The sequence below is a fragment of the Lottia gigantea genome (genome assembly GCF_000327385.1).
Source record: "Lottia gigantea unplaced genomic scaffold LOTGIsca_36, whole genome shotgun sequence".
Classification (NCBI taxonomy): Eukaryota; Metazoa; Mollusca; class Gastropoda; family Lottiidae; genus Lottia; species Lottia gigantea.
The window spans coordinates 143,934-157,627 of record NW_008709220.1 but is presented as its reverse complement, the minus strand read 5'-3'; the positions used below and the strand labels follow the sequence as shown (position 1 = coordinate 157,627).

The following is a 13,694-nucleotide window of genomic DNA, read 5'->3' as shown; positions in this document are numbered from 1 at the left end:
GCTAGTTGATCACGTGACTTCATTCGTTGGACTACATTCTAGCAGACGACACTTGGAATTCCGATTACCGCTTGGGATTATAAGGAAATTCGGCCGATAAAAAATGGTGACGTTTGGTAATAACTGAAATCCGCCATTTTGTATTTGTCAAAGTATACATTAATACTTTTTACCTTGCTTGAAACTACTGGATTCATTCTACAGGCTGACATTGTAGAGAAAACCCATGTTTATCAAAACAAACAAATGCGGAGGTCGCGCAAGGTCGCTCATGTAAATTATTAATCCTTTCCGGAAATCCACGAATAATAGGTTTCCACGAAATTAGGTTACTTGACTGTATTAATATTATATAAATATACATTATTCACTATAGGATGAAAGTGTTGAACAAAACAAATAGTTCCATTTACTTTTGATAATATCATCTGATCTAAAAGTCTTAACTTCAATTTGGGCCACGTCTTGGAGGCATAAATAGTAATTTTGATCATTGGTACTTGACATTGAAGCTTTAATTTGTACAGAAAATATTTTGTCAGTATAATAGCATGATTCACAAATAAAAATTCTGCTATATTTTTAAAATCATATGTACAAGAATACCCAAAATGAATGTATATTGGACAAACATTTACATCAATGCCCTTCTTATCGAAAATTCTTACAGTTTCGTCCCAGATTATTTTTGAGTACGAACACTGCACAAAGACATGCTCAATAGTTTCTATACAACTGTCACAAAATGTACATAAGGTGGTCTCAGATAAATGTAATTTAAAAAGTTTAAAGTTAAGAGGCATAACAATGTAAATATCTGTATTGAAAGTTTTGTAATTTTGTTCTTTTACATACCTATCTTACATTGTTAAAAGCATGCGTCAGAAAATCATCCTGAAATGTTTCTCCTAATTTTTCCTCCCATTTAAGTATTCCCGTTGGCTTTTAACATTTTAATCTTATATTATAATCATAGATGTGCTTCGGTTGAATATTACCTATGTATCTCTATAGACTGAATTTACCATTAAATCTATGGTGTTTTAAAAAATTAGGTCCTCTTCCTCATCATCGCGTTTCTTCTCATCAATTTAATTTTATCATACATATCGTTCTTATCATAAATATAATACTGTGTGCTTGATTATTATAAATAAAACTGTCTATTAACTAGCAGTAAACCTACATTGCTCAAAAGTGTATAATTAATATCAAAGGGACAAAATTTATTATTATATATAATTTGATTTTTAAATTGTATGTATTTATCAATGTGCTAAAAATATCTCTCCAATTTTCAAACAAATATGTATAACAAGGTGACAATGTATATAATCTGCTAAAATTACATAAGTGCGCTATTATTCCATTGTAATCTTTTAAGAATATCTTATAGGTTGTTATCCATGTTTGATCATCCTCAGCATACATTTTTATAATCCAAAAAACACATTAAGATTTTATAAATTCCTGTAAATTTATCATACGCAAGCCGTCTATATCACACTTTTGAATGAAAACTTCTCTTTTAATTTTGTCTGTACCAATCCAAATAAAGTTATAAAATAAGGTATTGAATTTCTGAATGATAGTTTTCGATATTGGCAAGGATAAGAATTGGTATGCTATTTTAGGAATACAGAAGGTTTTGATAATTTGAATTTTTCCAATAAGCGTTAAGTTTCTACTTTTCCATCTATTTATTATTGTTTCGATTTCTGTCAACTTCGTGTGGTAATTTAAATGATTCGTTAGATTTTCATCATGAGAAAAATATGTGCCAATATCTTGTTAGATTTATGATTAATTTTAATTCCAAATGATGATAAATTTTCCCTAATATTCATTTCATCACAGTTCAAAATAAAAGCTTCGGTTTTAGCAGTGTTAATAGTTAGACCAGAATATTGACTAAATAGCTGTAGATCTTCTAATAGGTGTCGAGCAGATTTAAAATCCCACAGGGAGCAGGTGATATCATCAGATTTAAAATCCCACAGGGAGCAGGTGATATCATCAGATTTAAAATCCCACAGGGAGCAGGTGATATCATCAGATTTAAAATCCCACAGGGAGCAGGTGATATCATCAGACTTAAAATCCCACAGGGAGCAGGTGATATCATCAGATTTAAAATCCCACAGGGAGCAGGTGATATCATCAGATTTAAAATCCCACAGGAAGCAGGTGATATCATCAGCAAACGCTGTTAGTTTTATTTCCGTTTCGCCAAAGTTTATGCCTTGAATATTTTCATTATTTCTTATTATATTACGTAATATCTCAATAACCAAATTAAAGAAATTTGAAGACTTAGGGTCACTCTGTCTTACTCCGGATTGTACCTTTAAAAATTTGGTTGCGAAACCGTTATTAAATACTGAACATTGTATATCCTTATACAATAGTTTTATCCATCTTATAAATACATTTTTAAAACCGTTAAATTTGAGGGCTTCAAACATGAGCAAATAGTTTAAGCTCTCATAGGCCTGTCTAAAATCAATTGCCAGTAGAATTTCTTTCTTGTTTTCTTGTTCTTTGCTAATTGAAAAGCCTCATCTATATTAATCTTATATTTTCCTGTATATGGCGATTTTGGATAAAAGCAGTTTGATTTCGATTTATTAATTTTGACAGTTACATAGAATCTTACTTGCAATTTTTATATCTACAGTTAGACAATTCAGACTTATTTTTACCTGGTTTGGGTATCAACTTGATTATACTTTGTCTTCGACTTGGAGAAAAACAACCATTTTCAAAACTTTCAAAAAAATCATTTAAAATATAAGTGCTTATGTGTGGCAAAAGAAAACGATAAAATTCCGAAGCCAATCCATCGTTTCCAGGGTTTTCCATCTTTTAACAGCTTTATGGTCTCATCGCATTCAAAATAATCGATTTTATGTTCGAGTATGCCAGCTTCGTAATCGGATAATGTACATTGTCAAAATTTAGAATTTTGTTTCAGCAAATTTATTAGCTGGGATTGCTTAACCGTATAAATTTCCGAATAATAATCAAAAATATATTTTAAAATTTCCTTTTGTTCTAATAAGATTTTGTGTTCGGTTTTAATATATGAAATTGTTGTGTTCTTTATATTCTGTTTTTTAAGACCAAGAAAATAAGCATTGTTTTTTTCATTTAAATCGTATTTTTTTATTTTTTATCTTAATATTGAGCCCTGAGCTTCTTCATCGTAGTGTTGTGCGCACTTTTAAATAAGTTTCATTATCAAAATTTATTTCGCCAAGCTTATTTTCTAATGAATTCAAGTATTTATTCATTAACAAAATTTTATTATTGGTGATAAAATGGTGGAGATGATTTTTATTTAATGGTTTGTTCAATAGATGGGGGATTTCTTAATCTCCATCAGAGTTTTCAGTTTCATTTCTTCTATTAGTTTTTCTCTTTCTTCATTTTCTATCTTTTTCTATCTTCTATCTTAACATCAATAACTCACTGGGTAGATCCAAACTCTCAAATAAAAATTTTACTGGTTAAATATAAAATTAAATACACAGTTCATAATCAGCACTATTTCTTTTTAATATTCTCAAAAATTAGGTCAGAACTTTGTACTATTTATTTAGTCAATCAAAGTTTAGTGTATTGAGATTTTAAATAGTAGTTTTATATTTCGCTGATATCCTGTTAATATGAAGGAGGATACTCACCAGCATTTTTCCTCCTACTTGGTCTTGAAGTTTCTGAAAAGAAACCATAATGTGTCTTACTGAGCAATGTGCACCACAAGGTTTTTCAACTTATTTCCTCCTAGCCTCTTACAAAACTAATCCTGGAGAAAAAATCGAGATTTTATGAAAAAGTGTAATCTTATATGCTGATAAAACTAAATTTAACAGCAATTTTAGTAATTGACAAATCAAATGAAGCACTTGCTAAAATCAGGATGTCCATGTGTTTTACCTGTCAGGATGTCCATGTGTTTTATCGTGAAAGATGTCCAGAAGTATACTAATAACTTTTTTTTACACAATAAGTGTTGAACAACCATCAGTTATAATTTATCCAAAATATCATCTAAAATCACTAACTAATTTATGATATGTACCTAAACAAAATGGCTTGTTACATTTTAGTAATAGAGTTAGCTCTTAAACAAAGGGAAATGAGAAACAATAGAATCAATGGGGGTATTTGTTTTTTTTTTGTACATGGAATCAGTGCACTTGTGGATTTTTATTCCTAGAACTTCGTGTATAAAAGTTTAGCTAATTTGTTTTATATTTTTTTTACTAAGAACTCCAGCTGGACCCGTTTGTCAAAAATTCGTAGGTTCATTCGTGGACGAGAAGTCGAGGGTAATATGGCCGCAGCCGGCTTCCATAAGGAAAAAGGTCAGAAAGAGAGGAGAAAGCGAGGAAACAGGCGAGAAGGCGCGAAAGTGAGGAAAAGGGCGAGAAAGCGAGGAAAAGGGCGCAAAAGCGAGGAAAAGTGCGAAAAAGCGGGGAAAAAGGCGAGGAAAAAGGCGAGGAAAAAGGCGAGAAAAAAGGCTAGGAAAAAGGCGAGAAAAAAGGCGAGGAAAAAGGCGAGAAAAAAGGCGAGGAAAAAGGCGAGAAAAATGGCGAGAAAAATGGCTAGAAGGCGAGGAAAAAGGCGAGAAGGCGCGAAAGTGAGGAAAAGGGCGAGAAAGCGAGGAAAAGGGCGCAAAAGCGAGGAAAAGTGCGAAAAAGCGGGGAAAAAGGCGAGGAAAAAGGCGAGGAAAAAGGCGAGAAAAAAGGCTAGGAAAAAGGCGAGAAAAAAGGCGAGGAAAAAGGCGAGGAAAAAGGCGAGGAAAAAGGCGAGGAAAAATGCGAGAAAAATGGCGAGAAAAATGGCTAGAAGGCGAGGAAAAAGGCGAGAAGGCTAGAAAGCAAGAAAAAAGGCTAGAAGTGAGGAAAAAGGCGAGAAAGCGAGTAAAAAGGCGAGAAAGCGAGGAAAAGGGCGAGAAAGCGAGGAAAAAGGCGAGAAAGCGAGGAAAAGGGCGAGAAAGGCGAAGAAAAAGGCGAGGAAAAAGGCGAGTAAGCGAGGGTAAGAAATAGGCGAGAAAAAAGGCGAGAAAAAAGGCGAGGAAAAAGGCGAGAAAAAAGCCGAGAAAAAAGGCGAGAAAGCGAGGGTAAAAAAAGCGAGAAAAAAGGCGAGGAAAAAGCCGAGAAAAAAGGCGAGAAAGCGAGGGTAAAAAAGCCGAGGAAAAAGCCGAGAAAAAAAGCGAGAAAAAAGGCGAGAAAAAAAGCGAGAAAAAAGGCGAGGGTAAAAAAAGTGAGAAAAAAGGCGAGGAAAAAGCCGAGAAAAAAGCCGAGAAAAAAAGCGTGAAAAAAAGCGAGAAAAAAGCCGAGAAAAAAAGCGAGGAAAAAGCCGAGAAAAAAGCCGAGAAAAACAGCGAGAAAAAAAGCAAGAAAAAAAGCGAGAAAAAAGCCGAGAAAAAAAGCGAGAAAAAAGGCGAGGAAAAAGGCGAGAAAAAAGGCGAGGGTAAAAAAAGCGAGAACAAAAGGCGAGGGTAAAAAAAGCGAGAACAAAAGGCGAGGAAAAAGCCGAGAAAGCGAGGGTAAAAAAAGCGAGAAAAAAGGCGAGGAAAAAGGCGAGAAAGAAGGCGAGGAAATAGCCGAGGAAAAAAGCGAGAAAGCGAGGAAAAGCGAGAAAAAAGGCGAGAAAGCGAGGGTAAAAAAAGCGAGAAAAAAGGCGAGAAAGAAGGCGAGGAAATAGCCGAGGAAAAACGCGAGAAAGCGAGAGTAAAAAAGGCGAGTCGTCTCTCGTGGGTAATATGGCCGCAGTCGGCTTCCATAATTTTTGTGACTTTGCAGTTCAACCTCCACCCTTACCCCCATACCAAAACTCCTCGGATTTCGGCCACTCGATTTTCAGATTCAAGACATTATCGTATAAAGATGAGAAAAAAAATTGGAATGAAAAAAAATAACAGTTTATGGGCCAAGGTCCCCCCCGCTCCGCGGCCTCTGCTTAATTACTTAATTTTAACTGCACCGTTGTTTATTACCTTTATAGTTGATGGGTATTACATTTATGGTGGGTTTTGGTTATTACATTTATGGTTAAATATTATTACATTTATGGTGGGGTTAGTTATTACATTTATGGTTGATGACTATTACATTTATGGTGGGTATTACATTTATGGTTGATTTTTGTTACATTTATGGTGGGTATTACATTTATAGTGGGTATTACATTTATGGGTAATACAGCTCGAATATTGGTTGATGTATTGATTTTCAGGTTCATAGCGATCAGTCTACAGCCAGAGGCACCTGGCACCCATTAATTTTAATGTTTACGTTAACCTACGAATTTTTGAAAAACAGGTCCAGCTGGAGTTCTTAGTAAAAAAATATAAAACAAATTAGCTAAACTTTTGTACACGAAGTTCTAGGAATAAAAAGCCACAAGTGAACATCTTTCCCGGTAAAACACGTGGATATCATGACAGTTAACAAAATGGACATCCTGACAGGTAAAACATGAACATCCTGACAGGTAAAACACATGGACATCCTGACAGGTAAAACATGGACATCCTGGCAGGTAAAACATGGACATCCTGGCAGGTACAACACATGGACATCCTGACAGGTGTAAAACATGGACATCCTGGCAGGTACAACACATGGACATCCTGACAGGTGAAACACATGGACATCCGGACAGGTAAAATACATGGACATCCTGACAGGTAAAACACATGGACATTCTGACAGGTAAAATACATGGACATTCTGACAGGTAAAAACATGGACATTCTGACAGGTAAAACACATGGACATTCTGACAGGTAAAACACATGGACATTCTGACAGGTAAAACACATGGACATCATGGACATCCTGACAGGTAAAATACATGGACATCTTAACAGGTAAAGCATATGGACATCCTGACAGGTAAAAGACATTGACATCTTGACAGGTAAAACATATGGACATCTTGACAGTCTAACATCTAGTAAGTTATAACATCTAAACTATCATCTCTAAGTTTGCACTCAAAATGGTGTACTCCCTCATTATATTTTCCAGTTTACGGATATATTACTAGAGGTGTAGGCTGGATTATTTATCACTTGTAGCTTGGACAGGTATTAGTTTAGACTTTTCTTCTCTCTGTTGATTTAGACTTTCAATAGATTTATCATGGCGATCGATAACCATTTTGTTAGTTTGGTTTATAATTTCAAGTCCCGTAACTCGTTCTGCAACTAGTCGATGTTCTGTATGTAAATCATTACACTGTTTAATCTGTTCGTCAACCTTTTTTCTCAAATTGGTAACACTTGTTTTTAGATCGTCGAATTTTTCGTTTTGCTTGTCCAATTTTTCGCTTTGCTTGTCCAATTTTTCGCTTTGCTTGTCCAATTTCTTGTGTTGGTAGTCGGATGTCTTGTCCAATTTTTCGTTTTGCCTGTCCAGTTTCTTGTTTACCTCGTCGAATTTCTTGTTTATCTCGTCGAATCTCCCGTCGAATTTCTTGTTTGCATCATCGAATTTCTTGTTTACATCATCGAATTTCTTGCTTTGGTCGCTGAATCCCTGGACCAGGCATCGAAGGAGGCCCCCATACCCACCCTCTGTCGATTCAGGTCGAGGATCCATGGCCAATACGATAGATACGATACGATAAGATAGATTACACTGATAACTGTAAAATAAACAAGAGGCATACTTTTGAAAGACGCACCTTTCTAACACCAATAATAACTGAACCATAAAAAAATGATGTGAAAGAGATCATTATTTTTTTTTATGCGCTCACATGGAAATATGGACATATATTGCCCCTGTCGTTCCGCCCGTCCGTTCACATTTCTTGTAAATAGGAGCTACAGTTGTTATCCGAACTTAATGAAACTTGGTATGCGTGTATATATTGATGAAATCTCAATCAAATTTGTGAAGGTATATCAATTGATCATGTTCGAAAATAAAAACAAACAGATTTTGGTTTTTGTCCTTGTCAAATATAGTTTTAAAATATGTTACCGGTAAACCTTATACAATCTTTTTAAAACTTGGTATGCCTACATGTATTGATTACGATATTTTGTTAGGACTTGCCTTTGACTATAAATATCATAGATATCATAGTGTTTATCAAACTTTGATGAAATTTGAAATAAATCTGTATGTTGTTCACGCTTGAATTTGATGATAATTTGATAAACTGTTCTGTACAAAAATTGAGAAAAACTGGAACATCTAAGGAATCCACAAGCACACAAAATTATCTTAATTTTTTCCATTTTCCTGAAGGATTTTTATAGAAGTGAATAAAATTTTAGAATTTACCTTTCAGATTCTAAATCAGGTAGAATATTCTGTATATAACTTCAATATTTCTTCTCAGAGAAGTAATTCTGCAGATGTTTCTTTCAAAATGTTTTTTCAAATATTCTGTTGTGTTATTTATATTCTTTGCATAGAGAAAGAAAATATGAACTCGTCCGAGACAATAAATAATAATAATAATAATAATTTCTTTATTTGGTAATCAATTAGGACTTTGCCTTTCTAACAATGAGTCCATATAAAAATACATAACTACCAGTAACACATGTACAACAATAAAAGTTATATACAGTTAGTAATAAGCCTATAATTACTCTAGAAAGAGAATTGAATTGACACCTATTTTAGTGATTTAATCATTGCCAATTTCAATTCCCAAAAGGGGTATTAACAATTTAAAAAAAAACAACCAATTCGGAATGTTAAGGTGCGGGCACACGAACGGTCTTGTTTGGAGATTTTTGTCACGACTAGAGTCTTGTCAAGAGTCAGTCTAATTGATATTAGACCTAACAACCGTTCGTATTTTATTAGTTTCGTTTCGAATGTTTTATTAGCTATTAGCTTCGTACGTAACCACTACAGTAAGGTCTAACACTGTCCTTCTTGACTTTTCATTCTGTTAACCTTTGCTTGACCTCTGTTTTAACCAATCACGTGGCAACCCTTTCCAGCGACGGGTAAATGTGACGCGAACAATATGTTCATTACGAGGCGTATTGGACTAGCAAACTTGATAAGCTTGATTGGTTAAAACAAACAAAAGGATAACAGAATGAAAAGTCAAGAAGGACAATGTTAGACCTTACTGTAGTGGTTACGTACAAAGCTAATAGCTAATAAAACATTCTTAACGAAAATAATAAAACACGAACGGAAGTTAGGTCTAATTTTAATTAGACAGGTCAAAAGTTTCACCAGTCGGTCGTTTTCCATCATGTTGATAATCACGTGCGGAGCATGCAATTGAAAGGGAATGAATCTGATTGGATGATGATGGTCTGTCTTGCAGACGATAAAACTATCGGAGACAATTATCAAATATGTTAGATAAACATCCAGTCGGGAACGCAATAATCTTGTGGTAGAAGCACGGACTATACTCAAGATTCGAGTCGGGGACAAAAATCGCCGCACCTTTAAACTCTCTATGTTTAACTTTTCAAACGGGCTTTACAAATTCTACATTTTAATAACGTCATAATGTATGTATTGTTAAACTGATATATCACATAAGATCTATTTTTTATATCTCATTGGTGCAGATACAGTCATATAATAATAATAATTTAAAATACATCCTACATTTAACATAATAACAAGCATGGTAGATATAACATAAAAACAATAGTCCATAATAAAGAACCTCAATGTACGCAATTAATCTAAGAATACAAAATATAGTGTAGAAAGCCTTTTGGAACAGTTCGGTTTTTAAGTTTTTCTTAAATACATCATATGTTGAACTTGATTTAGTGAAAAGAGAGAGTGAATTCCAGAGTTTCGGAGCTGCACATCTAAAAGAACGTTATCCAAGTTTACTATTAGCACGTTCCAAGCGATTCTGACAAACTGAACGGAGATTGCAAAGGGGCTCATAGTGCTTGATGAGGGACGTTAAATATTTTGGAGCTCCAGGACAGTTTAGGGCAAGATATGTTAGGGAAAGTATTTTGAATTCAATGCGGTATGGGATTGGGAGCCAGTGAATTTAAGTGAGGGAATCATTCTGGCAGCTTTATTTTGAATAAGAGTGAGTGGGCGTATAGCTGGGAGTCCATAGAGAAGTGAATTACAATAATCCAGTTTTGATGGAATAAAATTATTGACAAGTTTCTTTGTTGTTTCATAATCAATGTAGGATCTTATTCTACCAATGTTGTATAGATGAAAGTTACAAGATTACATATAGCAGATATCTTAGATTTCATATCCATATTACTATCAAAGTTCGCACCCAAACTCCTAAATACATTATTTGTATTGATATTTGAGTCACCGATAGACAAATCCTTTGTTCCAATTTGTTTCAGTTCTTTATCAGTACCTAATTTAATAAATTCGGTTTTGTCATCATTTAGCTTAACGTACACATGCAATCGCAGGTAACAAGATTAAACAAGATTATACAAGATTATACAAGATTATACAGTGAGATCATATTTTACCTACAATATAAATGGGTATTGTCGACTAAATTTGTGTCTTATGCAAGAATCTATTTATAAATTTGAATTAATGCGTTGTTGCTAGGACTCTTTCAAAAATATTAAAATTGAATTTTATGAACACTTCAAAGGTGACATTTCAAACTTATTAGGTCTTTACATACGTTAGTCCTATGTAAGGCCTAATAGCCTACGGAAATAAAAAAATTAAATGACGTCGTATTATGACAATAACTTCAGTGAACAATGAAAGAATACAGTTATGTTTTGAAAACAACTTGCTATCCAAGCACACGATTACAAAATATTATATTATAAAAAGTGGAATTGAATAGGCTTTGATTTTGAACAGCATGCCTTATCCAAACACGGATATTGGATGTCGAGTTGTCACGTCGATTTGCTGAAAGTCTAATTGTCATCTGAAAACTAAGACGCATAAAAACTGTTTGCTCTTAGAGAGACAGAAATGAATGCTCCCTTTTTTCCAAGGCTTAAGGCTATAATCATTGCGTATTGATGAGTAGATTACATCATTTGTGGTATAAATGTTACGTGAACAGAGGTTGTTGAGAAGTTAGCGTACATTAACGTGACATCTTGACGCTTTAAATAATGTTTGAATCTGTAATATTTTTATATTTCTCAACAAATCGTACGACTTACGACTTAAGACTAAATTTAGTAAGTGAAACATATCATTGATTAGCTAAGCTAGAAAATTCCCATTTTTTTTTAGAATAAAGTGGGATTAGTCAAGCGAATGGAAACTATCCCTTAAAACGAGAATATAACAGAGTCGAAATAATATAATAATAACTTATATCAATACTGTGTTTTTATTGTTTTAATAGATTTCCAATTCATGGTCGAGTTGATTTCTATAATCATTATTGATCTATCGATTATTTGATTGTTTGATTGGCCTTGATTTGAAATGTAAACATTGATTGGTAAACAGCTGGGTGAATTCAAGTTCAGGGGATTTTTATCGTGGACAAATATTATTTCATTTAAGTGTAGAAATCTGGTTATTGTACATCAAATGTCTGAAATAAAACAACTAGCTTTTAGAATATTATCTAAATCTGTTTCGTATACCCTTACCAAATATCCCAACTTACAAAACTGCTATGTGGCGTGTTCGAAGGTTGGAAAACTTCGTATACAACTAAAAAAAAAAAAATGGAAAAAAAAACAATTGGAATGGTGCAATTCGCTGCTATCAAAGTCCACGTTACACATGAAAGTTTTAAAAAACCTATTTATATTCTCTTTTACAACTGATTTAAATGCAAATCAAAATAACTTCGTTCTACGGGTTGTTTTCTGTGGTTTTCCCATGTTCTTTTAGCAACGGTACGATGATAATGATCAACTAGCTGTGAATAATGATCGTACCGTTGCTAAAAGAACGTGCGGTTTCCCGCAGTTTTGTTGACGATGATGTGTGTTTCTTAAACAATTTTCCACCTTCTTTGAACCTGAACGACTCTCTGTAAGACGTCTAATATGGACAATTTAATTCTAGAAATTTTAGACTAGACAAGAGCTCGAGATTTATCCAGAAAAATATCATAAAAGATGAAGTAAATACGTGTAGAAGCTTCGAATATCCTTCTCACAAGGATAGAAAAAACGTTGTTATTCTACAGACTACATCATCAAAATAACTCGTACATCAAAGTGATTTAGTGGTCTTCATATTTCTCCACGTGTTATTTCCGTGTAAGAACCATACGTAGTTTCGTATCCATATTTCACAGAACTCTATTCATTTTATTCGACAGTCACAGTTGTATAAATATTGTTCATTAGAATGTATCCAACAGAGTTCAAGGCTGTTCCAGGAAGATATATTAACAAGGTCAAGGACTATTGACTCTCAATGCTGCCGAGTGAAGTGATGCTTGATAAGCTGATTATGAAAGAATCGAGATAAAGGAACCCATTGAATTCCTGTCAGTCAAGGCTATTGATACGGTGTATTAACGCCACTCAAAATCAAACGTGGGTCGGAGACAAAGAGAAGATTCGAGTCAATGTCAGATCACGTTGATACTGTAACCAATGGCTTTTCTATTAATGCTTAGGGTGGATAGATGCGGGGGCATAGTAAGTGTAGGAGTTGCTTTGCAACCGGGGTCCATATCGAATTCGAAATGAAATTGAGAATGTGGGGAATTGGGGTGAATAATATACAAAAGGGTTTAAGAGCTCATATTTCCACCTGGAACAAAGCACCAGTTCATGTGGCTTAACAAAGAAGTCGTCAAAATTTGATTTTTTGTATAAATATAGAAAGCCATGACTTGTATTTCTAAAATATAAGTTTGAAAAAATACATTACTAGCATATTTCAGTTTTTAAATTAATGTTTTACAGTGCAAGGGGTGAATGACAGAGTATTTGTTTTCACAAAATACACCTGTAGGTATTACAATAGCGTCTAATACCTTGATATCAGTAGCCCTTTTCTTGTATCACAGATTGTAGCTATCAAATCAGATCATTTTTGTTTGAGTTTTGTTGTTGTTGTATTTCTGCAAGAGCTCTGATTGGCTATATTCGCTAGCGTACAATCAAATCAAATCGCTGCATTTGCAAACTTATGCCTACTGATGTCAAGGTACAAGGTACCATGTGAGGATGAAGCTAGTAATGCCTAGACATTATGAAGGCGTAGTTCGTAATACCTTGACATTGTGACGACGTAGTTCGTAATACCTTGACATTATGAAGGCGTAGTTCGTAATACCTTGACATTGTGACGACGTAGTTAATAATACATTGATATTGTGAAGACGTAGTTCGTAATACCTTGATATTGTGACGACGTAGTTCGTAATACTTTGACATTGTGAAGACGTAGTTCGTAATACCTTGATATTGTGACGACGTAGTTCGTAATACATTGATATTGTGAAGACGTAGTTCGTTATACCTTGGTACTGTGAAGACGTAGTTCGTAAAAGCTTGATATTATTGTGAAGACGTAGTTTGTAATACCTTGACATTGTGAAGATAGTGTCTCAACCTTGCTTATATAATGCATTTTCACCAACTCTAGAATACCTTACCATTTAAATTCTTATAAATATGGAAATAAACTGTACAGTTTAATGGTAATATACAGGTAGAGCTTGTTTTAAACATTGTCAAGCTTAAACAATACCTGTACACACCCTACCGTGACAATACAGGATCTAGTTTACTG

General features: G+C 34.1%; 2 protein-coding genes across 2 annotated transcripts; one reads left to right on the top strand and one right to left on the bottom strand.

The window, feature by feature from the left end:
- Positions 1 to 4,339: 4,339 nt before the first annotated feature.
- Positions 4,340 to 4,882, top strand: LOTGIDRAFT_162784 (hypothetical protein; the record flags this gene model as incomplete). Its single annotated transcript, XM_009058812.1, has 1 exon — positions 4,340 to 4,882. The coding sequence occupies one exon, from the start codon at positions 4,340 to 4,342 to the stop codon at positions 4,880 to 4,882; it is 543 nt and encodes a 180-aa protein (XP_009057060.1).
- Positions 4,883 to 7,076: 2,194 nt separating this feature from the next.
- Positions 7,077 to 13,494, bottom strand: LOTGIDRAFT_162783 (hypothetical protein; the record flags this gene model as incomplete). The annotated part of the gene is made up of 3 exons (XM_009058811.1): positions 7,077 to 7,662; positions 11,585 to 11,648; positions 13,236 to 13,494. 3 exons carry the CDS (start codon positions 13,492 to 13,494, stop codon positions 7,077 to 7,079), a joined length of 909 nt encoding a protein of 302 aa, XP_009057059.1.
- Between the last annotated feature and the right edge of the window lie 200 nt (positions 13,495 to 13,694).